The sequence below is a fragment of the Delphinus delphis genome, chromosome 6 (genome assembly GCF_949987515.2).
Source record: "Delphinus delphis chromosome 6, mDelDel1.2, whole genome shotgun sequence".
NCBI classification, from domain to species: domain Eukaryota; kingdom Metazoa; phylum Chordata; class Mammalia; order Artiodactyla; family Delphinidae; genus Delphinus; species Delphinus delphis.
This window is the reverse complement of record NC_082688.1, coordinates 50227367-50254959: the sequence shown is the minus strand read 5'-3', so window position 1 is coordinate 50254959 and position 27593 is coordinate 50227367. Positions and strand designations below refer to the sequence as shown.

Sequence of the window (27593 nt, the reverse complement as noted above, 5' to 3'; positions counted from 1 at the left end):
GAGTTGGTTTCAGGTGTACAGCACAGCAATTCAGCCATATACACACACACACACACACACACACACACATATACATGCACACTTTCAGATTCTTTTTCAGATTCTTTTCTCAGATTCTTATATTCAATATCTTATAATAATAGGTTATAAGATATTGAATATAGTTCCCTGTGCTATACAGTAAATCCTTGAGGTATTTTATATATAGTGGTGTGAATCTATTAATATCATATTCCTAATTTATCCCTCCTGACCCCTTTCCCCTTTGGTAAACATAAGTTTGTTTTCTATGTCTGTGAGTCTATTTCTATTTTGCAAATAAGTTCGTTTGTATTATTTTTTTATATTTCATGTATAACTGATATCATATGGTATTTGTCTTTCTCTGTCTGACTTCACTTAGTATGATAATCTCTAGGTCCAAACATGTTGCCGCAAATGGCATTATTTCCTTTTTTATGGCTAAGTAATATTCCATTGTATATATGTTCTACATCTTCTTTATCCATTCATCTGTCGATGGACACTTAGGTTGCTTCCATGTCTTGGCTATTGTAAATAGTGCTGCTGTGAACACTGGGGTGCACATATCTTTTGAATTAAAGTTTTCGTCTTTTCCAGATAATATGCCCAGGAGTGGGATTGCTGGATCATGTGGTAACTCTAGTTTTAGTTTTTTAAGGAACCTCCATTCTCTTTGCCATCGCGCCTGCACCAATTTACATTCCCACCAACAGTGTAGGAAGATTTCGTTTCTAGGACATTTTCTTGATGATTTCCTTGCCTCTGTTTTCTCTCTTCTCTCTGTATTTCCTCATTTGAAAATCAGAACTGCTGGGCTGGCCTTCTGTGTTTCTCTTGTTTTTCTCTATCTCCCATCTCTTTGTCTCTTTGCTCTGTTTTTGTGTGTGTGAGATTTCCTCAAATTTTCATCCAGCCCTATTACTGAGTCATTTCTACTATTGTATTTTTACTCCCCAAGACCTGTGTCTTGTCTTTATTGTTTTTTAGGTATCATATTCTTTTGTTTCATAGTTACAGTTACTTACCTGAGGATATGAGAGATAGTTGCGATGTGGATGTTTTGGCATTTTCTTCTCCATGCATGATCTCAGTTTCCCTCCAATTAGGTTTTTTTCCTGTATTTTCCATCTCTAGCTTTTAAAATAGTGACTTTTCTCAGATTTATGGTAATCTTCGGTTGTCTGTTCATACTTAAAAGGGCACCACTACGAGTCTATAGAAACAGAAAGTGGATTGGTTGTCACCTAGTGCTGAGGGAATTGGGGAAAATGGAGTGTCCTGCTCATAAGTACGATTTTCTTTTGGAGGTGATGAAAATCTTCTAATATTGGTTGCGGTGATAGTTGCACAACTCTGAATATACTAAAAACGTTGGATTATATACTTTAAATGGATCAATTGTATGGTGTGTGTATAATATCACAATAAAACCATTTCAGACAAAAAGTGGGACACTAACAAGATAATGAAAAGCTCCATGTGTGTGGCTGGGGCTTGTCATCTGTGGTTTTCACTGTACAGTGATCTGGCTGAATTGTTTACTTGGGGGAACCTCTGATAGTCGGTATCTTTCTCTTCTTGGGTTGATGAGATTCCCCAGGAACGACTCCACCAATCTCTCCAGCCTGGAGGATAAAGGCTGGCTGCCAGCATTCTGGGACCTGAGTGAGGGAAGAAGGCTGCCTCTGAATCGAGCAAGCTAACACCCACCTAATATCCTCATTTCCAGAATGATCTCTAGCCCGCCATGGTGCCTGATGGCCCCTGGTCCAGAGACCCTCTATTCTACCCACTGTAGAGAATCAGTCTCCATTTGTGTGTGTTTGCATGTGTGCCAGGATTGAGAAAGGGCAGTTGCCCCATGGTAGGGAGTGGGAGAGATGATCTGCCTGCTTCTTTTTTTTTTTTTCGGCTGCATTGGGTCTTCATTTCTGTGCGCCCTTGGTTGTGGTGCGCGGGCCTCTCACTGTGGCGTGCTGGCTTCAGTAATTGTGGCGAGTGGGCTTAGTTGCCCCACGGCATGTGGGATCTTCCCGGACCAGGGAACGAACCAGTGTCCCCTGCATTGGCAGGCGGATTCTTAATCACTGAGCCACCAGGGAAGTCCCAATCTGCCTGCTTCTTAAACATACTTATCTTAGTTGCCCCCCACCACATACACACACATATACACACTTTCAGGGACCCCTGGTGCTTCTATTTCCTAAGCTTTGGGGGATTCTGTGAATCAGGTTGGTTCTAGGCTTTTTTTTCTCAATTTCATGAGTTCCTATGGAGGAAGCAAAGGTGGAAACGTGTTTACACCATTTTTACCTGAACACAGATACAATTTTGCCTTCTCCAATTTTTCAGGAATGTAACAATATGTAGTATTGAGATTACTTTATTATTTAAAATTCTGATTTGGGAAAAAAAACATAGAATAAACTGTTGATTCTGGACAAAATACTCTTGTTTTATGCAGAATCCAAAGATTTGATGATATTTCTCTGCTATCGAAGGAGGATATATTATTTTTCATATGCAAATAGAAAAACCAGTCCTCTCTGAATTCAGAGAACCAGTTAAGTGCATTCAAAATTATTAGGCTTGTGTTAAACTGATTTAAGATAAATAGATGAAGTAAGCTTCTCCTCAAATCGTGAAGCATTTCTTTACCTTAGCAAGTGAGCAAGGTTCTCAAATTCTGACTGCCTCATAAAGAGTAGATGGATTTTATTGTTAATTTTTCCATAGATAAAATTAGATGTTTAATACTTGCCTTAAATACTCTCACGTTGTTATTTGATTTGAAGAGGATCATTCAGCCCATCTAGACTGAATCTGGAGCTCAGGGTATTAAAATGATGGAAAAGACACTGGCCAAGCTTACCATCCTCTATGATACTTGACCTTGAGGCCGGGGCTGACTTAATTCCTCTTTGCATTTCTGGTACCTAGAATTGTACTTGGTATCTAGTTAACATTTCTTGAAGCTTATCACGTGAATAAGAGAGGGCAACATTCATAGTCAAAAGCACAACTGTGTCATATATATTGACAACTTCAAGACAATTGTAAATTGTACCTCCAACTAAACATTTCAGTGTAATACAACCTTGGGCCAAGTTCTGCTTGATAATAACCATGATCTCTACTATTACCACAGTCTCTAAAACCTTACGATTCTGTTTCTCAACCTAAAATACCATCCTTTTACTTTTAAAAAGAACCTTTATCTTGCTGTATTGAAACTTATATTTAATTTAGATTATTATGCAAAGCCACTTGACCTTTCCAAAGCATCACAGCCATTCAGGACTGACTACATAATTCGTGGGATCTCCTGCAAAATAAAAATGTGGGCCCCTTGTTCAAAAATTATTAATAGTTTCAGGACAGCAACTTCAGGGCATTAAACCAAACAAGCGGTCCCTCTAAGGATGACATGCTGACCATTTCTGGAAGGAGTATACTTCTGATGTTTCTTCCAATAAAAGTTTACTTTGGTTCAGTTGTTACAGGGCTGACACTCCCCTGCTCAGTGACCTTTCCTATGAGAGCAGTTGGGGCATTCATTATACAGTCTTTGCCTGAAACTCTGCATTTCAGACACATGCTGGCATTCAGTCACATAGCTATTACACTTTGGACTTCAGTTCCTTAGACTGCACACTTCCCATCGTGGGCGTTCAGTAATTGTTGGTGATAATTTTCAGGTGCTTTCTTTGTGCTCTGACAGTAGCTTTCCATGGGTGAAATTCTTCCAGCCAAATTAAAGTAAAATGCAAGATCTGATCCCCAGGGGGAAAAGAACTTGAATAAAAATATGTCTTCTATTTCTCAGCTCCTGGCAGTTGGTAGAGCTACTTATTTTCCCCCATCACACTTGTTTGTCAGTTCAGTGTGTCTGAGCACCTGCTATTCATATCAGAAGGAAATGAAACCAATGGCATTTTTCTTTCCCAGTGGCAGTCTTGAAACTTCCTTCTCTTTTGCCAGTAAGCCATCATTCTTCTTAGAGACTGCTTTTATACTCAGGCATGTCCGAGTATTGACTTGTTGGTTTTGAACCTTGAATCTGATAGGCACTTAGAAATGTATGCGGTTCCACCTTCACCCATAGGGGCACTTTACATTTACAGGATGAATGATTCCATATTCTGTCTACATTACCACAGGACCTCCAACCAGGAAGCTGGTTCCACCAGTGATAACCAGTGGATTGCTTCTAACTGGTGATAACCAGTGGACTGGTTCCAACCAGTGCCTGTGAAGATATGACTTGAAAGTACAAGGTGAAGTACAAAGGAGCAGAGAGTATCCCTGGAAAGGCTAATGTTGGAGCAGAGTTTACTTCACCGTTGCCACCTCTGATGGTCAGCCTAGTTCTGAAAGACCCAGCCTTGCAATGTGAATTAATACCATTCATGGGCTAGGAATGGTTTAAGGAAAGTAACCCAGTTCTGAACCCCTGTACAAAGTTTGTCCAATAAGTGAATGACGAAGTGAATGAGGTCAGTCTTCAACCTTTGAATTAACTGTAAAATGATGCCAGAGCTCAATATTTACTGAGGATTAGAAGATTCAACCTAGTCCCTCAGTGGTTCCATAGATAAGCCATCCAAAGATACAGATATCTATCCTTCTGTATTAAAAAAGAAAAAGTAATTGGTGTTCAAACAGCAAAACGACGGGGATATGTCAGAGGGCATGGGAGCCAACGGAAAGAATTCTCAACGGGTGAAACTGGAACAAGTCGAGCAATAAAATAACATAGTATTGAATTATAAACCAAAGAATAAATAAATATACAAGTCCATGCTGATATTGCTGTGTGATTGAATAAATAAATAAATGGGGGAGAAGAAACAAATCTCCCATCAGAAGAATTCCAAATAATTATGTAGCTTCCCTGCCCTCAAAGAGGTGGAGCCTAACTCCCCATCCCTTAAGTGTGAGCTCTACCTAGCAGCTTGCTTCCAAAGAACACAGTATGGGAAGGGAGGTAGGGGTAACTTTACAGTGAAGCAACCTGGTAAACACCACCTTGGCCAGGTAATCAAGGTTAACATCATCAGGGATCAGTCATGTTAATACTTTATACCCTTGATATGATGTGATGAGAATGGTACTTTACCTCTGTGATCTTCCTCCCAAAAACCTATCATTACTGTCTAACCATGAGAAAGACATCCGCCAAACCCAAATCGTGGGACATTCTACAAGACACCTAATAAGTACTCCTCAAAACTGTCAAGGTCTTCAAAAACAGGGAAAGTTTAAGAAACCGTCACAGTCTATAAGCTTATAGCCCAAGGAGATATGATGATTAAATGTAATGTGATATCCTGATGGGGCCCTGGAACAGAAAAAGAGCATTAAGGAAAACTTACAAAATCTAAATAGAGTATGGACTTTAGTTTTTTGTTGTTTTTTTTTAAGTGGTTGGTGTTTCTTCCGCAAAGTGACATCACCAAAACCTACACAACAATCATTCATTATAACAGCATTTCTTATAATGTGAGTGTTGGGGATCATGTTTTAAAACTACCTGTGAGGCTTTACTTGAAATGCGGTGTACTCGGCATACGTGTTGTACACACAAGGACACAGGTAATCTGTTGAATGGTGTAGGTCTTTTTGCAGCCACACTTAACTGTGATTAACGTTTTATGCAGATTATATTTTAACCTGCCTTGGAACCTCGACCCATGTAAGGCTGGTATGGATACCTTTGGCTTTTATAGCTCAAATTTCCCAGTTTCCAGAATTTGGGGTTGGGTCAAAGAAATTTTCCATGCGTTTGTGTCCGGGGTAAGGAAAAGTTTCTTGCTTATATTTAACTGCCCATAGTTGACATACAGACAGCCGTAATTTCTCTATGTCCCAAATATAGGAAACCAGGCTGTGTCTCTCCTGAGGGAAAGGTACATGTAGTCAGACCATGTTCCATTCACTGCAGGCTTAGGAAACTTTACCCAGAGATTGTTGCCTTGGCAATGCGTGTCATCGTCATCACTCTAAGGCACTCCTTTTACATCAACTCCAGCCTTTTCCACTGTCGAGGAGACAAAAATCAAAGCAAGAAAGGCGTATGATTTCTTTGATACTGGTTCTGTGCACACTATTGGCTTTTATATCTTGATACCGTTCCTCAAAAACAATCAGCCCATCTCTTCCTGAGAAAACGTTAATATTTTCTGTGAACTCATATGCTGTTTGCATTGATTTTGTTTTCATGACTGTCCCTGGATAAACATGTGGAAGTTGGTCCAAATTTCAGATGAGTCAAATGCAGTGTAGAAATAAACTACTTCCTCACATATTGTAGCTGGTCTTTTTCATAGGGACCTGTATGCCACTTAATAAATTACCTCTCTCCTGTGAGATTATGTAGTTCCTTGATGCCCCAATTGAAGAATTTTCTGTCAGCATCCTTATTTAGGGTGACAGTAGTGGGTAAAATACATTGCTTTAGGAGAATAGAACGCCACAGGGCTGTGTTCTCAAATATTACGGCACATGTAACAATTCCGGAAATAATAATCAGATAGGGTTCTTTGCTTGCAAGCAAGAGAAGCTGACATTGCAACAGGAATAAAAGCTGGCATTACACTGGGAAAATAGCAGTTAGTTCACATAATGTAAAGAAAAGGCTAAACTGTCAAGTCAAGGGAAGAATATGAAATGTGACAGGGGATTCATTCATTCATTGAGCAATATTTACTGAGCATCTACAATGTCCCAGGAACTGTGTCCATGGTGAGGATATAGCAGGGAATCTGTCATGCTCTTGCTTCCACTGAGCTTGCTTTCTGAGGATGTCAGACCCACAGACAGCTTCACATTTGCCTGCTGCTGGTGTTATTACTGAGCTCCTATAGTTTTCATCCATCATTCATCCAAGATTCAGATCCCTTAGAGTGTCCAATGAGCATAGGTTAGTCAAAGACACCCTCACGGGGTGAGGTGCTGTCATGTACATTCCCCACAGGACCACATGGAATGAGAGAAGGCTAGTTCTCCAAAGGCTGAGTGGGCTGCCCTTACCAGCAGAGGAAAGGAGTGCTGGGTGGGCAAAAAGAGAAATCCACTCTAATTTAATACTACTACTGTGAAGAAAGCAATGAGCAGGCTCAGATGTGGCTTAGAATCCTGGCTAAGGCCACTTATAACTAAATAAGTATAACCTTGTGTATGTTTTCATAACCTCTCTAAAGGTCCCTTTTTTTATCTGTATAAAAATAATCCCTACCTCATAGAATTGTGTTTTTTGTTGCTATTTTTCTCGGATGCCCTCTCAAGGCCCTTTACAATCACTACCCACTTCCTCCTTCCCAAACCTCACCACCCGCCTGACTTCTAATGCTGTTTGTTAGTTTTGCCTGATTTGGGACATTATATAAATAGAATCATACCATGTACTCTTTTGTATCCAGCTTCTTTGCTCCATATTATTATGTTTGTGGGTTTCATCCGTGTTGTTTGGTGTGGCTATATTTATTAATTTTCATTGCTGAATAGTATCCATTGTATACCAATATTTGTTTATTGATAATGGACATTTGTGTTGATTCTGGTTTAGGGCTACTATATAAAGCTCCTAAGGATATTCTCCTACATGACTTTTGGTATCACATGCATGCATTTTTAGGGGGTGTATACCTAGGATTGGAATTGCTGGGTCGATAAGTATGCTTTTCTTCAAATCGTTTTCACCGTACACTGCCCCCAGCAACGTATAGCAGTTTTAGTTGCATCACAACCTTGCCAGTGCTTGGCATTATCATAGAATCATTTTGATGTTTAAATCTGGATCACATTTAATAGCCAGTTGAGAGCTTGTTGTGACAGTTGCTTAATAAAGTTGTATATTCACGCAGTTGTGAAATATACATAGCGTCTATAGATATTTCCCATGCTTTTCTAACAAATAATATTTCAGGACATTCTGCAGGTAAGGTTTTCATCTTAGCACGGAAGTCCTTACTGGGTTGGATAATGTGTGAGACAGTCCTTACTGGATTGGACCCTTTTTTGCATGTGTTGATGGTAAAGCTTTGTTTGGTAAAGTGTCACATTCACTTCAAAATGGGCATTCTGCCCCAGCTCCCAACTGTGTCTCATGAACGATGTTATTGGTGAAACTGCCAGGCACTGAATCTCTCTAAGCTGTTCACTGCTCTCTTCCCTGTTCAAAACCAAGACAGGCATCAGTCTTGCCTGGGTCGTGCTGGGGTTTTAATCTGCAGTGGCAGGTAGGGTAAGGGAGATCATACACTTACTAGCCTGCCAAACCTGGGTCTTCGGGCACAGTACTTAGCTTCTCAGGACCTCCTTTGCTTCAGGTATGAAACTGTGTTGATAATACCCGCTTTGATAGGTTGGTAACATTGTAAATGAGATAATATATAGAAAGGGCCAGGTTCAGTGTCTCGATAAGGGGCAACTATTACTATTCTTAGGGGTGGTGGTTTTTGTGGTTGTTTAATCTCAGGCACGATATGCTTAAAAGTGCAGAATTTTTTAATTGGACAGTGTTGAAAAAGACCACAGACTCAGCATTTTAAAGTAAGACTTAGCCATTTGAAGAACTACACTGCCAGAGGTAGAAGAAGAATACTCACCAGCCAAGGGGCCGGGACCACCACACCCTGTCTTCCTAACATATCAACATTATAAGATATCTTTTGTACCTGGGCATATCCTACACCTCCCACAACAGCCCCTTCCGGGAATTGCTTTATGATCTACTAGAAAAGAGAGCCTTGTTCTCACAAGTAAACAAGCGCTTCAATAGGGAAAACTGAGAATACACATTTGAAAGAAGGTCAAGTGTACATTTGGAAACTAGAGGAATCACAGTGTGTGTTCACGAGAACAAAGAGGCGTGTGACATTGAAAATCTGTAAGAGGGTCTTAACGGTTGTTCAAGGGAGTTGCATGGAGGATATATTTGTTGCGTTTTAATTTTTAATTCTATCATGGGACATGAAATGCTTTTGATTGTGGAGGTTGATTTCCTCATTTAAAGAAACTGGCCATTTTTTAGCCCAACACTTTTACTTTAAAAATTAGGAAACTAGGGACTTCCCTGGTGGGCAGTGGTTAAGAATCCGCCTGCCGGGCTTCCCTGGTGGCGCAGTGGTTGAGAGTCTGCCTGCCGATGCAGGGGACACGGGTTTGTGGCCCGGTCCGGGTAGATCCCGCATGTCGCGGAGCGTCTGGGCCCGTGAGCCATGGCCGCTGAGCCTGCGCGTCCGGAGCCTGTGCTCCGCAACGGGAGAGGCCACAACAGTGAGAGGCCCACGTACCGCCAAAAAAAAACAAAAAAAAACAAAAAATCCGCCTGCCAATGCGGAGTCGATCCCTGGTCCAGGAAGATCCCACATGCCACGGACCAACTAAGCCCGTGCGCCACAACTACTGAGCCTGCACTCTAGAGCCCATGAGCCAGAACTACTGAAGCCCGTGCACCTAGAGCCCGTGCTCCGCAACAAGAGAAGCCACCGCAATGAGAAGCCCGTGCACCACAGAGAAGAATAGCCCCCGCTCGCCACAACTAGAGAAAGCCTGCACGCAGCAACGAAGTCCCCATGCAGCCAAAAATAAATAAATAAATATTTTTTAGAAAATAAATAAAAATAAAAATTAGGAAACTAAGGTAAATAGAGGTGACATTACTTATTCAGCATCACTCAGCGCACAAGATAGGTAGTAGCAGAATCAAGAGCAGAATCTAGGTCCTTCAACTCTGAATCCAGTGACCTTTCCACTGATCCTTTCTTAAATATTATGAGGGTTGAGGCTGACTTTCCAAAACCATTGCCCGGTGAAGTCTAAATTTATTTAAAGGAGCATTTGTTTTCCCTGAAATTGTTTTTCACTGAAACTCTGTTCCATCTAGAATTATAGCCGGGGTTAATTATAGGTTGTCAAGACCAGATACTGTGTCAAGTCTTTTAGATGCTTATTCATTATGTACTTGGAACAGGACTGGCCTACGCTTTCACGATTACCGCTGGTGTTTGGTTGTTCCTGGCAATTAGTAGGAAATTGTCCTACACAGGCAGTATTGCATCAAGGGGATCATCTGAGATCATCTTTCCTGCAATGTGAAGAAAAGCGTTGGTTAAACAAAGTAGGTCATTAATACCAAGATAGATGAACTTTTGTTCATCCAAATGTTGTAGATTTTATTCCCTAAATATATATTATCTTCCCTACAAGAAGGTATACACTCTTTTCTAGCTCTCAGTTTGTAGAACTAAAAGGAGTGGGCTCTCACTCTTCAAAGTTGAAATGTTCATGCAATTGTATTTTTAATGTCTGTTGATTAAGAAATTACATATGGATGTATAGATTTGATTATTCTGAAATCCCACCAGGCTCTATTGTTCACTGACTGGTAACATTTTTTTTTTAACATCTTTTTTGGAATATAATTGCTTTACAATGTTGTGTTAGTTTCTGCTGTATAACAAAGTGAATCAGATATATGTATACATATATCCCCATATCCCCTCCCTCTTCTGTCTCCCTCCCACCCTCCCTATCCCACCCCTCTACGTGGTCACAAAGCATGACTGGTAACATTTTGCCAGCAGCCATAGTGATTCCGGTGGAAGCAGCAACTCCAATAGATTGTGTCCAAAATGTCTCCTAAGGTTTTCCTTTAGCGTTTGTCCAGCTGTGTGCTGGAGCCCGCTCCTTCTGGCTCTTGAGAGTCAGCTGTGAAATTTTGCAAGCCAGTTGTTAAGCACAGCCATTATTAGAAATTAAATTACATAAACTAACAACTAAATGAGTTATATTTTTTAAAAGATAATACTCAAAAGTCATCCCTTCCTAATTACTTCACTATATACCTACTGTTATTTGCCCTTGAGGTTGTTTATGTACACTGGATCTGTATCATGGGAATGCTAGGTAGTCTTCTATGGTGCATTCCATTCCAGCTCCTCATTCAGCGACATCACGTTGTTAAACTGAAGCAGAAGTATTTATGCCACAGCAACTGTCAAGCGCTATAAGTCAGGGCTAGATTTATTGTTTTGTTAATCATCTCTTTTTAAACCTTCGAAGTGTGTCATATCTATAGCCATTGTATTGTCAATAGCATAACATACTGAGGAAGTAATTTTCCATTATTTGAAAACTGTTTTTCCACTCATCAGAAAAGTAGCTCATATCATTGACAAATGAGTGAAGTTCTGACGAGTGTCTTTATTTTATTTTTGTCTTATTAATGTAAAGGAAAATACCAACCAACATCATGTTAGAACTACACAGTCATCTACTGCAATCATAAGTTGGCTGTGGAGGCAGTTCTACCAAACTCAACAAAAGCATTCTATGACAATTGGTTATATGGAATTGACAGTAAAGACTATTGCATGTTTTATTATTTTTTGTATATTGTGTGCTACACATTCTTTGCCAGTAAAATTTATAGTAAACATATATATACACAGACATTTTTTCCCAAAATTCTAGTTGTTAAACACTTCCCAGTACACCACTCCTTATATGCCACTGAAGTCCATAAAATGTCTATTATAATTATCTTCAGTGATAATATTAATAAGAGCTAAAATGTATTCAACACAAGTGACAGACTTTATAAGAGTTACCTCACTGAATCCTCACAAATGCTGTTATATTGCTAGAGGCAAGGGGCCAACGAGGAGGTAAATTCAGGCACCTCCAGCTTTAGTGGAGAAGAGGATGTTCCAAGGGCAAGAAGCATGGGAGACACTTGCATATAAATTACTCACGTCAGCCTTGTGTTAAACAAGGAAAGTTATCATATAGATAAAGAACAGTCTCAGAGAGATGGAGTAACTGCCTAAGTGGCAGCTAAGTAACACTGGTTAGAAGGGGAAACCACGAGGGGAGAACCAAAGCTTTCAGGTTCCTCTTCCTAAATCAACTCACGTGTCATGTAACTATGTCATCTAAGGAAATGCTGTGGAGGCCTCTGAATGGTAAATACTTTGAGAACATTTTTATTAATAGCCATTGAGAAATTTCACATTAATAGGATGTAGACATGCATATGAAAGATAGGCATTATCCAAAATTAATAGCCTAAATCAAACTCCAAAAATGGATAATTTAGACTTCTCCAGAGTAGGTAGAATAAATGGGAAAGGATATAATTTCAGTGACAACTTTTAAACATTAATATTTGTATTTACAGATTGCTAAGCACATTTACACATATCAAAGAGTCAGGTATGTGAACAGTGTAAAATAATGGGTAGCCTTTTTTATGGTGTTTTACAAAGTGCCTAATCATTTATTAGATGACTTATGTGTTTCTTCTGGAAGGTAGGATTTCTTGAGCGTGACACCTGGTAAATGGCTACATATCTGACCCCAGTAAAGTCAATGGTATTCAGAGCTCCTGAACACCAGCCAGGTCCAGCCTACAGAACTGGACGCCAACCCTTGCAGGCACTCTCAACAGCAGCTGCAGAGCAGAGCCAGCATTGAACCTCAAAGGCATGGGCGAGGCCCTTCAGCAGTGACCAACATCTTCCTCATGCTTTGCCAGGCTCCCCAGGACGGGCCGTTCTGGTCCTTAGTCATTCGTAGACGCATACCACACCATGTCTGGACTGCATGTCCCACTGCCTTACCATTCTGTTAAGCCAGTATTTCTTTTTTCTTTTTAGGTTTTAGTGTTTATTTATGACAACCTGATATATTAACTTGAATGCCTATAACCATTTCTCTAAAATACTAGTTTCCCAAAAATTACATAGGAAATAATACATATGCAAAGTTTTATCGTGCTGAATATATTTGGAACTTATTATATTTCCTGTTCTTATTTTGCATAGGTTATTACAAACTGTTCTCCCCCAGAACTCTTATTTTTACAGTATATACTTTTAATAAAAATGGCATATGTTTAAGGTGTAAAACATGATGAGTTGCTATACATAGTGAAATGGTTACTGTAGTCAAGCTGATTAATATATCCATCTCCTCGCATAGTTACTTTTTTTTTTTTTTGAGACTAGGAATTGGTTTTATTTACTCGAAGTTAGCTTGTTTCTTCACTAGATTATGGACTCTTAAAGGTAGGGACTGTGTTTTGTGTCTGTTTTAGTTGGTTTTGTTTTGTTTTGTTTGTTTTTAAGATCTACTCTGTCTGCATCTTTCAGACATACAATACAGTATTGTTAACTACAGTCACCATGCTGTCCATTCCATCCCCAGGACTTATTTTATCTTATAACTGGAAGTGTGTGTGTGTGTGTGTGTGTGCGCGCGCGCGCGTGTGTGTGTGTGTGTGTGTGTGGTGAGAGCACCTGAAATCTCCTCATGTAAATGAGATCATGCAGTATTTTTCTTCCTGTGTCTATAAGGCAGTATTTCTTAAACTACAGGTTCTAGAACCACCTGCTTCAGAAACAGCAAGTGGGTAAAAATTCAGCTTCCTGAGCCTGTGAATTCTAATGCATGGTTGTACGAGAACCACTATTGAAGCTAATGGGGTGTCCTGACTGTTGATTCTAAAGCACCTAGTTTTATTCCTTAACTTAAAAGAAGGGTTTTGGTGTATAAAAGGACCACTGCGAGAGACAATTAAAGCTGAGCCATGATTTGGAAGCCAGAACAATTCCCAATTCTTCTCAGAGATGCCAATACTCTATTCCCACCCATCTCAGCCAGCCACCTCCCATCCTTGGCAAACTAGGGCTCTGTGCGATTTCTCTCTACTTAAGCTCCTTCTGTTCCTAATGACTCCAGACAGGGTGTTGACCTGTCCAGCAGAGACCAGTAGTTTCTGTGACATTTTCCGATTATTCCAGTCAGAGCTTATAATGAGTTTGGCATTGGCCCGGCCACATGTGAGAAACCTTCATGTCATTATGCACCTCTTTGAAGCTAGCAGGCCCACTAAAAATCAATTCTGCTAATGGTTTTCTGATAGCCCTGAACAGTGATAATTACAGTGTACATGTGTGAGAGCAAAGCTGCCTTGTAGTCTGTTCTCGTATTATTTTTTTCCAGCAGCTTCTGCAGACTTGATAGTAATTTGGATTTTGAGTAAATGATGCCACTTATGTGCTGAGGTGGTCGTTTCCACCCAGTGCATGTTTAGGACATTGACATGAGGAGGACCTCAGTGGAGTCCGAAAGCTAAGGCACAAACACTATCTGGATATTCCTGGTAGGCTCAACAAATGTTTGGGAGATTTTCCTGGAGTGCCTTACTTTTTAAAAACAGGAAATGTAGTGTTTAGCAAAGAAAAGGAATAGTACGTTTTTCAGGTACCCAAATTATAAATTCCTGAAGGTTAAGTTTACTGATGTTATGGGCTAAGGAAAGGAAGGGAAAGTTAGTGAGCCCCAGCCCACTGGCCAAGGCAGGGTTTTCCTTTAAGCATTTATACCACCTGTACTAGTTTGCTGGGGTGGCCGTAACAAAGTACCGCACGCCGGGTGGCTTGTCTCGCTGTTCAGGAGGCCAGGAGTCTGAGAGGTTGACAGTGCTGCTTCCTTCTGAGGACTGTGGGGATGAATCTGTTTCATGCTTGTCACCTGGCTTCTGGTGATTTCCTGGCAATCTTTGGCATTCCTTGGCGTACAGAGGCATCACCTGGTCTCTGCCTTTATCGTGACATGGCATTCTCCCTGTGTGCATGTCTGTGTTCGAATGTCCCCTTTTTATAACAACACCAGTCATATTGCAGTAGGGCCCACCCTACTCCAGTATGACCTCATCTTAATTAATTACATCTGCAATGACCCTATTCCCAAATAAGGTCACATTCTGAGGTACTGAAGGCTAAGTTGTCAACATACAACTTTTAAGGGGATACAATTTAACCTATAGCACCATCTCTCTGAATAAGGATTTCTTTTTCTGGAATCTTTTTCCCCAGTCCTGCTAGGAAGTAAGTGTAAAGAGATTGCAGAGTATCTGACTACAAACCACCATCCGTGGGAGTCATGTCATTGAGGTACAGTGTAGGGGGTAAGGGTGCTGTGGTTCGGAATTATTTGTTCACTTTATCTTAAACCCTTATTGGTTCCATTGGCTTACACAGCACGGGCATTTCCATTTCAGCATACTGTATTCCTGATAGGCTGCTCTGACCTCAGACTTGGTTTTCTGGGGAAGTTGAAAGAGGGCCAACTAGGCTAAGGATCAAAGCTTTTGAAAGCTGGAAGGACCTTTCCGAGTTCAAAGCCCTGATTTTTACAAAGGAGGAAACCGGGGCTCAGGGCAGTTAAACGGCTTACCCAAATACAGCACACACCACACTTAGTGCCAAGTTAGTACCAGAAGTCAGCTACCCTGCCTCTTGTTCTAGCTATTCTTCCACATACCATGGAGGCCATGGGTCCCCTGTGATTTAAAAGGTCCCAGTTCCTGTTGCCTTTGTGGTGCTTTTCTCTAGCTAGAGTACTGTTTTCAGTGCGTGCCACACTTATCTGAGGGTGTTTGCATGTTTATATTTGATAATAATGACATATATATAGTCATTTTCCTCTTTTTAACATCTATCATCTCACCAACTTTTTTGAAAGCTCCTTAAGCCAGTGACTCAGCCATGTGAGAACTGTTTACCAACTTATTTTTCACTTTCAGCACAGTACCTGGATGAAGTAGGCACTCATTTGAATGGATGACTTATAGTTTTGTGAGTAGAAAAGCAGATACTGTTTTTTCATGCAGACAACTCATTGTTGAAATATAATTTGTATACAGTAAAATGCACAAATTTTAAGCATATAGTTTCATAAATTTTGACAAAAATGTGTACACTCCATTAACCATCACCCAGATCGAGATAAAGAATATTCCCATCATACCAGAAGTTCCCTTCTGTGCCTTCCTAGTCATGACCCCCCGAGGTCAAGGAGACATTCCCCTTTGTTTTCTCCTGGAAGCTGAATAGTTTTAGCTTTCACATTTTGTCTGTGATCCATCTCAAATTAATTTTTGTGTATGGGGGCATCAGAGTTCCTCTTGCTGTTCTCTAATATCTATTCCTGCCTGTCTTAAGTCAGATAATCAAGACTTATTTATAGTAATAGATTTGTCATTTGGAAACAGATTTATATATGTCCTTTTTTCTTTTATATGATTAAACCATTGTTGCTGGGGATATCTTAGGAACGTAGCAAAGGGTGAATTTTTTGCAGTGGTTGGACACTTGAGGGAATATGTGTGGCATTGCTCCAGAGTCAGGCCTGGGTTCAAATCCAGTGCCACCATTTATTAACTGTGGTTAGATACGTTAGCCTTAAAACTCACATGTACAAAATAAATAGGAAGAGACCCAACCTAACAGGGCGATCTTTATTGTTTTAATCTTTATTGGAGCATAGTTGATTTACAGTGTGGTGTTAGTTTCAGGTGCACAGCAAAGTGAATCAGTTATACATACACATATATCCACTCTTTTTTTATTTTAGATTCTTTTCCCATATAGACCATTACAGAGTACTGAGTAGAGTTCCCTGTGCTGTACAGTAGGTTCTTATTAGTTATCTATTTTATATATAGTACTGTGTATATGTCAATCCCAGTCTCCCAATTTATCCCTCCCCCAACCTTATCCCCCTGGTAACCATAAGTTTGTTTTCTACATCCAAGACTCTACTTCTGTTCTGTAAATAAGTTTATTTGTACCTTTTTTTTTTTAGATTCCACATATAAGTGATATCATATTGACATTTGTCTTTCTCTGTCTGCCTTACCTCACTCAGTATTACAATCCATCCATGTTGCTGCAAATGGCATTATTTTGTTCTTTTTTATGGCTAATATTCCATTGTATATATGCAGCACATCTTCTTTATCCATTCCTCTGTTGATGGACATTTAAGTTGCTTCCATGTCCTGGCTATTGTAAATAGTGATGCAATGAAAACTGGGGTGCCTGTATCTTTTCAAAGTACAGTTTTCTCCAGGTATATGCCCAGTAGTGGGATTGCTGGGTCGTATGGTAGTTCTAGTTTTAGTTTTTTAAGGAACCTCCATACTGTTCTCCATAGTGGCTGTTCCAATTTACATTCCCACCAACAGTGTAGAAGGGTTCCCTTTTCTCTACACCCTCTCCAGCATTTATTGTTTGTAGATTTTTTGATGATGGCCATAGTGACCGGTGTGAGGTGATACCTCTTTGTAGTTTTGATTTGCATTTCTCTAATGATTAGTGATATTGAGCATCTTTTCATGTGCTTTTTTGGTCATCGTATCAGGAGGATCTTTGGTGATTAAATGAAATAATGTCTGTAATGCAATCATCACAGTATAAACATCACTGTCAATGAGGACTGCTAGCTTTATTTTTTTTCAATATCTTTATTGGAGTATAATTGTTTTACAATGGTGTGTTAGTTTCTGCTTTATAACAAAGTGAATCAGCTATACATACACATATATCCCCATATCTCCTCTCTCTTGCATCTCCCTCCCACCCTCCCTATCCCACCCCTCTAGGTGGTCACAAACCACCTAGCTGATCTCCCTGTGCTATGCGGCTGCTTCCCACTAGCTATCTATTTTATGTTTGGTAGTGTATATATGTCCATGCCACTCTCTCACTTTGTCACGGCTTACCCTTCCCCCTCCCCATATCCTCAAGTCCATTCTCTAGTAGGTCTGTGTCTTTATTCCCATCTTACCCCTAGGTTCTTCATGACTTTTTTTTTTTTAACATCTTTATTGGAGTATAATTGCTTTACAATGGTGTGTTAGTTTCTGCTTTATAACAAAGTGAATCAGTTATACATATACATATGTCCCCATATCTCTTCCCTCTTGCGTCTCCCTGCCTCCCACCTTCCCTATCCCACCCCTCTAGGTGGTCACAAAGCACCAAGCTGATCTCCCTGTGCTATGCGGCTGCTTCCCACTAGCTATCTATTTTATATTTGGTAGTATATATGTCCATGCCGCTCTCTCACTTCGTCCCAAATGTGTGTGGGAGGATGTTGAAAAGAAAAATAAATCTCCTAGAGATATATGGTGGAAAAGTTCCCTGAACTTGGATGGGGGTTCCTTTTTGAAAGCATTCTCCCTCCAGCCACCACCCACACACGTACACACGTTTTCCTCAGACGGAGGGCCCTGACCTCCTTCCTCTGCTTGCTTCTGAAGCTGCTGGTCGCAGGAGCTCAGTTGCTGCCAGCTCTCTCAGCAGCTGTGGCTTCCGGTCCCCAGAACTAATAGACCTGGCAGCACACTGTTTGCCTCTCTCTTCGCCTGCCAGTTCAAAGTGCTACTCTTTGTGTTCTGTCTACAACAGTGTTTGTGCCTCAGGTGTCACTTACGCAGGGAGAGGCGAGGGTTAAACCCAAGTGTTAGACCCATAAGGCAGCCATTGCTCAATTCCAAAGAGAGAGCCTGCCGCTCTGCTTGCCTTTATTAGAAACAGGCAGCCTCCTTGTCTAAAAACAGCCAAAGTGGGAAAGCATGGAAGTGGCTGAAAAGGAGAGAAGACAGAAAGCAAGCATCAGATCCTTCTGAAAGGCTCCTGTCTGGCAGGGTAGGTGAGCGGTAAAGCATTCTGGATGCAGTGACCATGGCCAAGGGCTTCCCACTTCTCTGGGTCCATACTTGGCAGGAGGGGCGTGGTGGGGGGGGTCTTGCAGATGTGCCTGTACACTCAACCAAGGAGCTTGGCATGAAGGAGATGCTCATCCTGGCACAGGCATGAGACTCGCTGCAGGCCGACACTATCCCAGCTGCAAATAGGCACCCCGGTGCCAGGGCTTCAGAACTCCAGACCCTAGAGCAGCCTCCACCCCCAAGCCACCCCAGCCAGAGGTGAGCCTTTCCAAGAGGGGCATGTGGCCTTGCCTTGATCATCACATCAGAAGTGCCTGAGTCATGCTGGGGTGGGCCTGCCCATACGCAGAGTGTGTCTCTAGGACTGAACAAGTATTTGTAGCCTTTAAGTGAGACTAGGCTATACTTGTCGATTTTCTCTGCAAGTAGAGCTTTCCCGTCCACATTTGTTATCATCAGTCAGTGTTCCGGTAGCTAAACTTAGACTAGCAGAAAAAGAATTCTTTCCAAAGTGTTATGATAAATCTGTCTATGCCAGCAGACCTCCTCCAACAAACACCCCCTCCCCCCACCCCCAGGAAACAAGCAGCGTCCCGGAGGTAGAAGTCATAGTGATACTGCAGGTAGTTTATACAGAAGAGCATTACCCTCTGTCTGCCTTTCTTTCACTTGCATGTTCTGGCTTGGTCCTCTCGATGGCCCTGGGAGGTGGGCTGGACGGGGACTGCCGTTCTCACTTTCAGAGGAGGAACCGGGACCTCAGGGTCATGACTTGCCCAGCGTTGTAACTAATAATCCGAGAAGCAGGGCTTGTCTTCAGGCCTCCACACTTAGTCCAGATGCTCCCTAGGTTTTACCCACATGGCATTCAGTCCATTTCTAAAGGGCAAAAACCTCCAACCATGAAGCAGACTAAAACGTGGTAGGAATTTGAGCAAAAGTTTAAAAAACAAAAAACAGAGATTCCAGTTAACCTTGATGGTGGGAACATTTTTCTTTGCATGGCCCAGCAATCATGATTTTGAATCCAGAGAGGGAAATGTAACCCTAACACACTGTTGGCCAGGCATTAACAACATTTACATAGTCATAATAATATTAAACTCTGTGTATTGATTTTCTAATTTTAGAATCAGTCCATGGACAAGCAGGAAAAATTGGTTACAGCTACAAGATAAGAATAAAGGGATATAAGTATGAATAGCCAAGACAAAGTAAAGATTTTTAAAGATCTTTTTAAAGTGTGTCTAATACAGAGTGAGAGAGGAAAGCAGGGACAAAGAGTAAATAATATGGGAAATTAAAGATACATGGTTTGTGGTTGATGGACTAGAAAAATTTATTAAGTATATGATATACAGTTACACAATAAATAAAATATAAATAGCAAATGTTGGGAGGAAGCACGAAGTAGGGGTAGGCAAACATCCTTTATGTTGAATCAATAGATGCTGCCTTGGGTTGAGAATATATTTTATTCCCTGATTCATCAAAAGATATGAAGGGAACCACCAGAAGGGCTAAAAAGAGAAATGGTGAAAGGTGCCGCCTTTGGGGAGATGACTGGGGTGCAGGTGAGAGCAGGAGGTTGTTTATTTCATCATAAGTCATCTGTATTGTATGATACATTATGATGTTACTTTGACCAAAAAGAAATTAAGGCAGTGAGAGGATGACTTTCAAAAGACAGAAACTGTGCTTTTAAAAGACAAAAACCCTATGTTCTCTGAGCAAATGCCTTCAGGAGAATTAGCTATAAAACACTCATTAGGTCTGCAAACAGAAATCAGAGTGTTCCAGGCTACTAAATGACTGATGTCTGTTTTCAGCAGTCCAGCCAGGCTAATGCTCTCCAATGAAGCCAAACTAATGTTGCTGGTAACAGAAAGGAGCATTTTTGTAAATGACAGAGAAGCCTGCGTGGCATCAGAGAACCATTAATGTCAGCTCCCAGAGGGAGCTAGGAGGACAATAAAATTTCCCCTCCTTGTACTGCTCTTACCTGTGACAAGTTTGTGATGTGTGCAGAGACCAGAGCACAGAGCAGCTGAAGAATATTGGCAGTTCCTCTGCTTTTACAAGGGAGGAACAGAACTAGATAGATTAACGGTTTCCTGAGCGCCTTGTTGCAAATTAGGTGCAATTAGCCCTCAGACAGTCTCAATTGAGGGAACTGTGGCAAAACTTGATGGTGCAGAACCCAGGCAGCCAGCCAGACTTTTAAACCCATTCACGTAAAATTGCTTCTAGACATGGATCTTCCCAAGCTGCAAGGCTGAGGAATGGCAGGCCCTCTGACTGGATCGCTGGGTTTGGAAGGCATTCTACCCAAGAGAGATGCTCTCACTTAAAAGTGACCCTTAAAATGGAATCTGGAAAACTCTCAGCCAGAGAAATTAGAAATTGATTCCAAATAGGCTTGTGCCCAGGAAATCAACAGTGAGTAAGAAAACAGGGCAATAGCAAGAATATTTCCCAGTGTCAGAACTGAAGAGAAATGAACATGAAATTGATCAGTGACATAAACATTTAAGTGAAAATCCCGTTTTAAAAAAATTTATTTATTTTTGGCTGCATTGGGTCTTCATTGCTGTGCGTGGGCTTTCTCTAGTTGAGGCGAGCAGGGGCTACTCTTCGTTGAGGTGCGCGGGCTTCTCATTGTGGTGGCTTCTCTTGTTGCAGAGCACGGGCTCTAGGCACACGGGCTTCAGTAGTTGTGGCACATGGGCTCAGTAGTTGTGGCTCGCGGGCTGTAGAGCACAGGCTCAGTAGTTGTGGCGCACCGGCTTAGTTGCTCCATGGCATGTGGGATCTTCCCGGACCAGAGATCGCACCCGTGTCCCCTGCATTGGCAGGCGGATTCTTAACCACTGCGCCACCAGGGAAGTCCCGAAAATCCCTTTTAGAACATATCTTACCTTTCTACTTGGGGCCTCTTCAAAGAAGGAGGAATTTGCTGTCGGCTAGGGATGCCTTTATTTAGGTTGGATGGTTTATTCTTACATTACCTCCCTACTCTTTTAATAATTGCTCTTCATTAATTTTTTAAGTAGCAATGACATACACATTCAAAGTGTAGTATAAAGGTTCTTAAAGCCCAGATAATACTTTATGTCCTTATGTGAATCATTTTCATGTATAACCTTTACTAACCTCTTTGCTAAAAATAACATAACGGAATGTTAAACTGAAATATTTTTGCTATCAGTTTCACCAGAGACCCAAAACAAAAGCAAGGTGTGAGACTGCAGGACATGCAAAGGAAGTGGTCAGAAACCGTTAGCTGACCACCACCTCCAGTCCCTAAAAGAAGTTAGAGAAGCCAAGAAGAGTTGGCAGTTTGAGTGTGATATTTGGAGAGAGCTGTCAGGGAGTGTGGGTGCCTGTCCCAGCCCAGGGAAAGGGGCTTCAGAGGGCTTGCTAGTGTGTCCCATGGAGTATAGGAGACCTGGATGTGTCCCCTAGTGTCTGACTCATGCCTGAGACCCCAAAATCTCCAATGGCAGAGCCCGGAAAGTATGCTGCTTGGAAATGGTCTATGCCACTCACTCACTTCTCTCCCTTCTGTGCTTTATTTTTCTCCTTGGTGCTTTTGACCAACATACTATGTGTTTTAGGTATTTTTCTCGTTATCTGTTCTCCTCAGTGCTATGTAAGTTCCATGAGGCAGAGATCTCTGTTTATTTTAATCTCTGCTGCATCCTGGCACCTAGAATACAATGTGCAACAATGGCTGTTTGTGTTGTACATTCGTTATCACTCATCACTCCAACAATCCTGCATGTTTGGTATTATTATTCTCATTTTACATGTGGGAAACTGGAGTTCAGAGGGGTTAAGAAACTCATCCAGTATCACACACACAGCTAAGAGGAAGAGCCAGAATTCAAAGCCAGTCATCTGATTCCAAAGTTCATGCTCTGCCTGGAATGCCTTATCTGCTCAGGTATCCGTTTCCCTAGGGTGTATTCTCATTCTTTCTTGGGCAGTAGGTAGGACCTAATCTAAGAGTTTTAGGGAAGTAAAATGCCAGTTCTGTACTCTGATCTCACTCAGTACATACTGAATAATGAAGATAACAAATATTTTTTAAAGATTAATCAATTGATTATATAGCTTTTGCTATTTTTTTAACATCTTTATTGGAGTATAATTGCTTTACAATGGTGTGTTAGTTTCTGCTTTACAACAAAGTGAATCAGTTATACATATACATATATCCCCATATCTCTTCCCTCTTGCGTCTCCCTCCCTCCCACCCTCCCTATCCCACACCTCTAGGTGGTCACAAACCACCTAGCTGGTCTCCCTGCGCCATGCAGCTGCTTCCCACTCGCTATCCACCCTACGTTTGGTAGTGTATATATGTCCATGCCACTCTCTCACTTTGTCACAGCTTACCCTTCCCCCTTCTCATATCCTCAAGTCCGTTCTCTAGTAGGTCTGTGTCTTTATTCCCGTCCTAACCCTAGGCTCTTCATGACATTTTTTTTTTCTTAAATTCCATATATATGTGTTAGCATACAGTATTTGTTTTTCTCCTTCTGACTTACTTCACTCTGTATGACAAACTCCAGCTCCATCCACCTCACTACAAATAACTCAATTTTGTTTCTTTTTATGGCTGAGTAATATTCCATTGTATATAATGTCAGATTATTCTGAGTGCATTTAATGGGACTTTATAAATGCCTGATTATTTATATAGAGCTATATATTTATATGTCATTTTGTTTTAAGTATTAAAACATTGGAAGCTTAAATAGCTTTGTTGTTCTTGTGAACTATTAGATATTTATTATTTTTAATAATGAATATTAATTACTTTTTTAAACTGTGGTAAAATATACATAACTTAAAATGTACCATCTTAACCATTTTTAAGTGTCCAGTTCAACGGTGTTAAGTACATTCACATTGTTGTGCAACCAATCTCCAGAACCTCTTCATCTTGCAAAACTGAAACTCTGTACCCATTAAACAACTCCCCATTTCCTCCCTCCCCTCAGCCCCAGCAACCACCCTTCTACTTTCTTATCTCTGTGAATTTGACTACTTACATGAGGAAGTAGGTGGAATGATACCACCTATAGGCTACTGTGGAAAATGCTGCTGTGAACATGGGTATATTAGTTTTAGGGTTACCATAACAAAGTACCACAGACTGAGTGGCTTGAACAACAGAAATGTATTTTCTCACAGTTCTGGAGACTAGAGATCTGAGATCACTGTGTCAGCAAGGTTGGTTTACTCTGAGGCCTCTCTGCTTGACTTGTAGACGGCCGTCTGCTCCCGCTATCTTCACAGGGTCTTTTCTCTGTCTGTGTCCTAATCTCCTCCCCTTCTTATAAGGACACCAGTCATATTGGATTAGAGCCACCCCAATGATCTCACTTAACCTTAATCACCTCTTTAAAGAGCCGATGTCCAAATACAGACACATTCTGAAGTACTGGGGGTTAAGAGTTTCAAGATATAAATGGAGGGTTGGGGGAGGCACACATTCCAGCCCATAACACTGGGGGAACAGAAATGAGATTGCCGGCTCATATGGTAACTCTTTTAACTTTCTGAGAAAGATAGATATGTGGCTTATAAAGCATACTTTACCTGCTTACTTTTCCTCAAACCTTTCTGGCCATCATAACTCTTCTCAAACAGAAGATCTCCACAGCTCATATCAAGCTCACAACAGTCCTGCATGTTTGGTATTATTATTCTCATTTATCCTCAGATCCTGCATTTGTTTATTATTATTCTCAAATCTTTATTAGCATTCTCAAATGGTTATTATTCTCAAATCCTGCATTTGTTTTTGCTGGTTTATATGATGATTTTCAAGCTCCTAGGTACATTGGCCTCAGCTCCCTCAACTTCTGCAGTGGCAAATTTCTAAAATTTCATCACAGATGACCATAGAAAAAGTGTTTAATTGGAAAACAAAGTTTATATCCCAGCTCTATTCAACTGCAGTGTGACCTTGGGCGAATTACTGTGCCTCCTCGGGCCTTAGTCCCCTCATCAGCGGAGTAGGGATGTTGGGCTGACACATACACAGAGGGGCCAGGCAGGGGTGATGCAGATGGGTAGAACAGGCCAGGTGTGACGCCGAAGAGAGCAGTGGGGACCCTGGGGAACCAGAAAGGACATGCCGCAACCTCATCGCTACTCAGAAATGTGGGCTCAGAGTTGCCTGCTCTTCTCGTTTCTCATAAGAAGCTGTGGAAAACTGGGTTTGGTAGGAATTTCCTGTTTCTTAATTTAGCAATCATTCAAATTTAAAAAAATCTCCTTGGGCCCAAAACACACTTCTCCCAGCCAGACTGGGTCTGTGGGCCAGCAATTTGCACCTTGTAGGCAAAGCATCCTCCAGGATAAAGGTCCCCTTACCTCTGCTCGTACTTCAGCAGCCCTGGCCCTGTGACACTGCAGATGGTCAGGCTTCCCCAGCCTGCACGCAGCATCTCTCCACCTCAGGCCTTGAAATCACAGAGCCCAACTCTCTCATGTCAGGTCAACTAGAATTTTTTTCTCTATTAGGAAAAAGAAGATGTTTTCTGAATGACCGGCAAATAAATCGGGGGGTTATTCAAAACAGATAATTCTAAAATGGATGTAACCTAAAAATATCTATTCCATCACATTTCTGATATTTCTAATACTATGTACTGAGAGATCAAGCTTAGAATCATGACCCTTGGTGGGAATATACGTTGGTGCAGCCACTATGGAGAGCAGTATGGAGGTTCTTTAAAAAGCTAAAAATAGAGTTATGTGGTACATATGATTCAGCAGTCCCTCTCCTGGGCATATATCCAGAAAAGACAAAAACTCAGTTCGAAAAGATGCATGCAGCAATGTTCATAGCAGCACTATTTACAATAGCCAGGACATGGAAGCAACCTAAATGTCCACTGACAGATGAATGGATAAAAAAGATGTGGTGTGTATATATGTGTATTATGTATGTATGTGTGTATGTATGTATACACACACACACAATGCAATATTGCTCAGCCATAAAAAGAATGAAATAATGCTATTTGCAGCAATATGGATGGACCTAGAGATTATCATACTAAATGAAGTCAGACAAAGACAAATATCATATGATATCGCTTATACATGGAATCTAAAATATGACACAAATGAACTTATCTACCAAACAGAAACAGACTCATAGACATAGAGAACAGACTTGTGGTTGCCAAAGGGGAGGGGGGGAGGGAGAGGGATGGACTGGGAGTTTGGGGTTGGTAGATGCAAACTATTACATTTAGAATGGATAAACAACAAGGTCCTAATATATAGCACAGGGAATTATATTCAATATCCTGTGATAAAACATAATGGAAAAGAATATAAAAAAGAATGTGTATAACTGAGTCACTTTGCTGTACAGCAGAGATTGGTACAACATTGTAAAACAACTATTCTTCAATATAAAAAAAAGAATCATGACCCTTAGGTACCTCATGAAACTTTTTTAAAACTTTATTAATATATATTTCACATACTACAAAATTCACCCATTTACAGTATACAGTTTTGTGAGTTTAGTATATTCACAAAGTTGTGTAACTGTTACCAGAACCTAAATTTAGAATGTTTTCAATGCTTTAAAAAGAAACCCCACACCCAATAGTAGTCACTCCCTATTGCCCCCTCACCCCTGCCCCTGGCAGCCACTAACCTCCTTCTATCTTATAGATTTGCCTCTTCTGTACCTTTCACCTAAATGGAATCATACCACATGTGGTCCTTTACGACCAGCTTCTTTCACTTACCGTGTTTTCACGATTCACACATGTTGTTGCGTATATCAGCGCTTTGTTATTTTTTATTGCAAAATAATATTCCATTGTATGAATTATTTATCCATTCATCAGTTGGTGGACATTTGGATTATTTTCACATGTTGGCTATTATGAGTAATGCTGCTGTGAACATTCATGTTCAAGTTTTTGTGTAGGCATATATTTTCATTTTCCTTACGTATATACCAAGGAGTGGAGTTGTTGGGTCATATGGTTTTGAAGATACACAAACTGTTTTCCAAAGTAGCTGCATCATTTTACGTGCCCATCAGCAATGTAAGAGGGCTCTCACTTCTTCACATCCACCCCAACACTTTATCATCTGTCTTTTTTAGTATAGCCGGCCTAGTGGGTGTGAAGTGGTATCTCATTGTGGTTTTGATTTGCATCCCCCTAATGAGTAATGATGTTGAGCATCTTTCCATGGGTTTATTGGCCTTTTGTATATCTTTTTTGGAGAAATGTCTATTCACATCCTTTGCTCATTTTTAATTGGGTTATTTGCCTTTTTGTTTTTTTACTGCAAGTGTTCTTTATATAATCTGGATATAAGTTCCTATGAGCCTCACTTTTGTCCCCCAAATTTAAGGATGCTCAGAATATTCTGCTAAGATAGGAATTATTCTAATACATGTGAGAAACAGTGTAAATAACAGGAGGTTTGTGGGTTTTTTTAAATATGCTTGTTTGATTTTATCAAATTTGGCCATATGCTACTAAGGAAATCTGGTATTTTTTTCTGTAATCATATTATATCTTAGCTAAAAGAATCGATAAATGTACCTATTAAACCCCAAAGAATACTCTAATTTTTTTTCTATTTTAATTTAGTCTTAACCATGCTAGTGGCTCACTCATCATCTCCAAAAATAAAACAAATATTAGATTGAAAAATAACTTGCAAAATGGATTTACTCTTAGGGAGGTGAACTCTGGATCACAAAAGGAAAAGAAAAAGAGAAGGATTACTTTTTGCTGTATTTTATGCTACATGTGGTGCTATTAAAAAATTAAATTTAAAAAGAAAAAGCACTTCTAGAATATTCTTGGTTATACCCTTAATCTTAGGATGGAAATCATTAAAAATCATAAGGAAAACCTTAGACAAAAAGAGGTAAACTTAGATTTGAATCTCATCAAATAAATTATATGTTTACAAAATAACCCAGAAGACAGCAGAGATTTTTTTAATTGTATCAAATGTGAACCATACATAATTTCCGACC

The 27593-nt window shown here is 40.5% G+C and overlaps 1 protein-coding gene across 3 annotated transcripts in view; it reads left to right on the top strand.

Moving 5' to 3' along the window:
• PIP5K1B (phosphatidylinositol-4-phosphate 5-kinase type 1 beta) overlaps positions 1 to 27593 on the top strand; it is a 326824-nt gene that overhangs the window by 273801 nt on the left and 25430 nt on the right. Inside the window, exon 14 of one of the 3 annotated variants that reach the window (XM_060014653.2) lies at positions 4185 to 4317. The exons of the other annotated variants lie outside the window; for them this stretch is intronic. Within the exon in view, the coding sequence (XP_059870636.1) occupies positions 4185 to 4245 (61 nt within the window). The 3' untranslated portion in view covers positions 4246 to 4317. Of the gene's footprint in view, positions 1 to 4184; positions 4318 to 27593 lie in introns of those variants that run through there. 3 annotated transcript variants of the gene reach the window in all.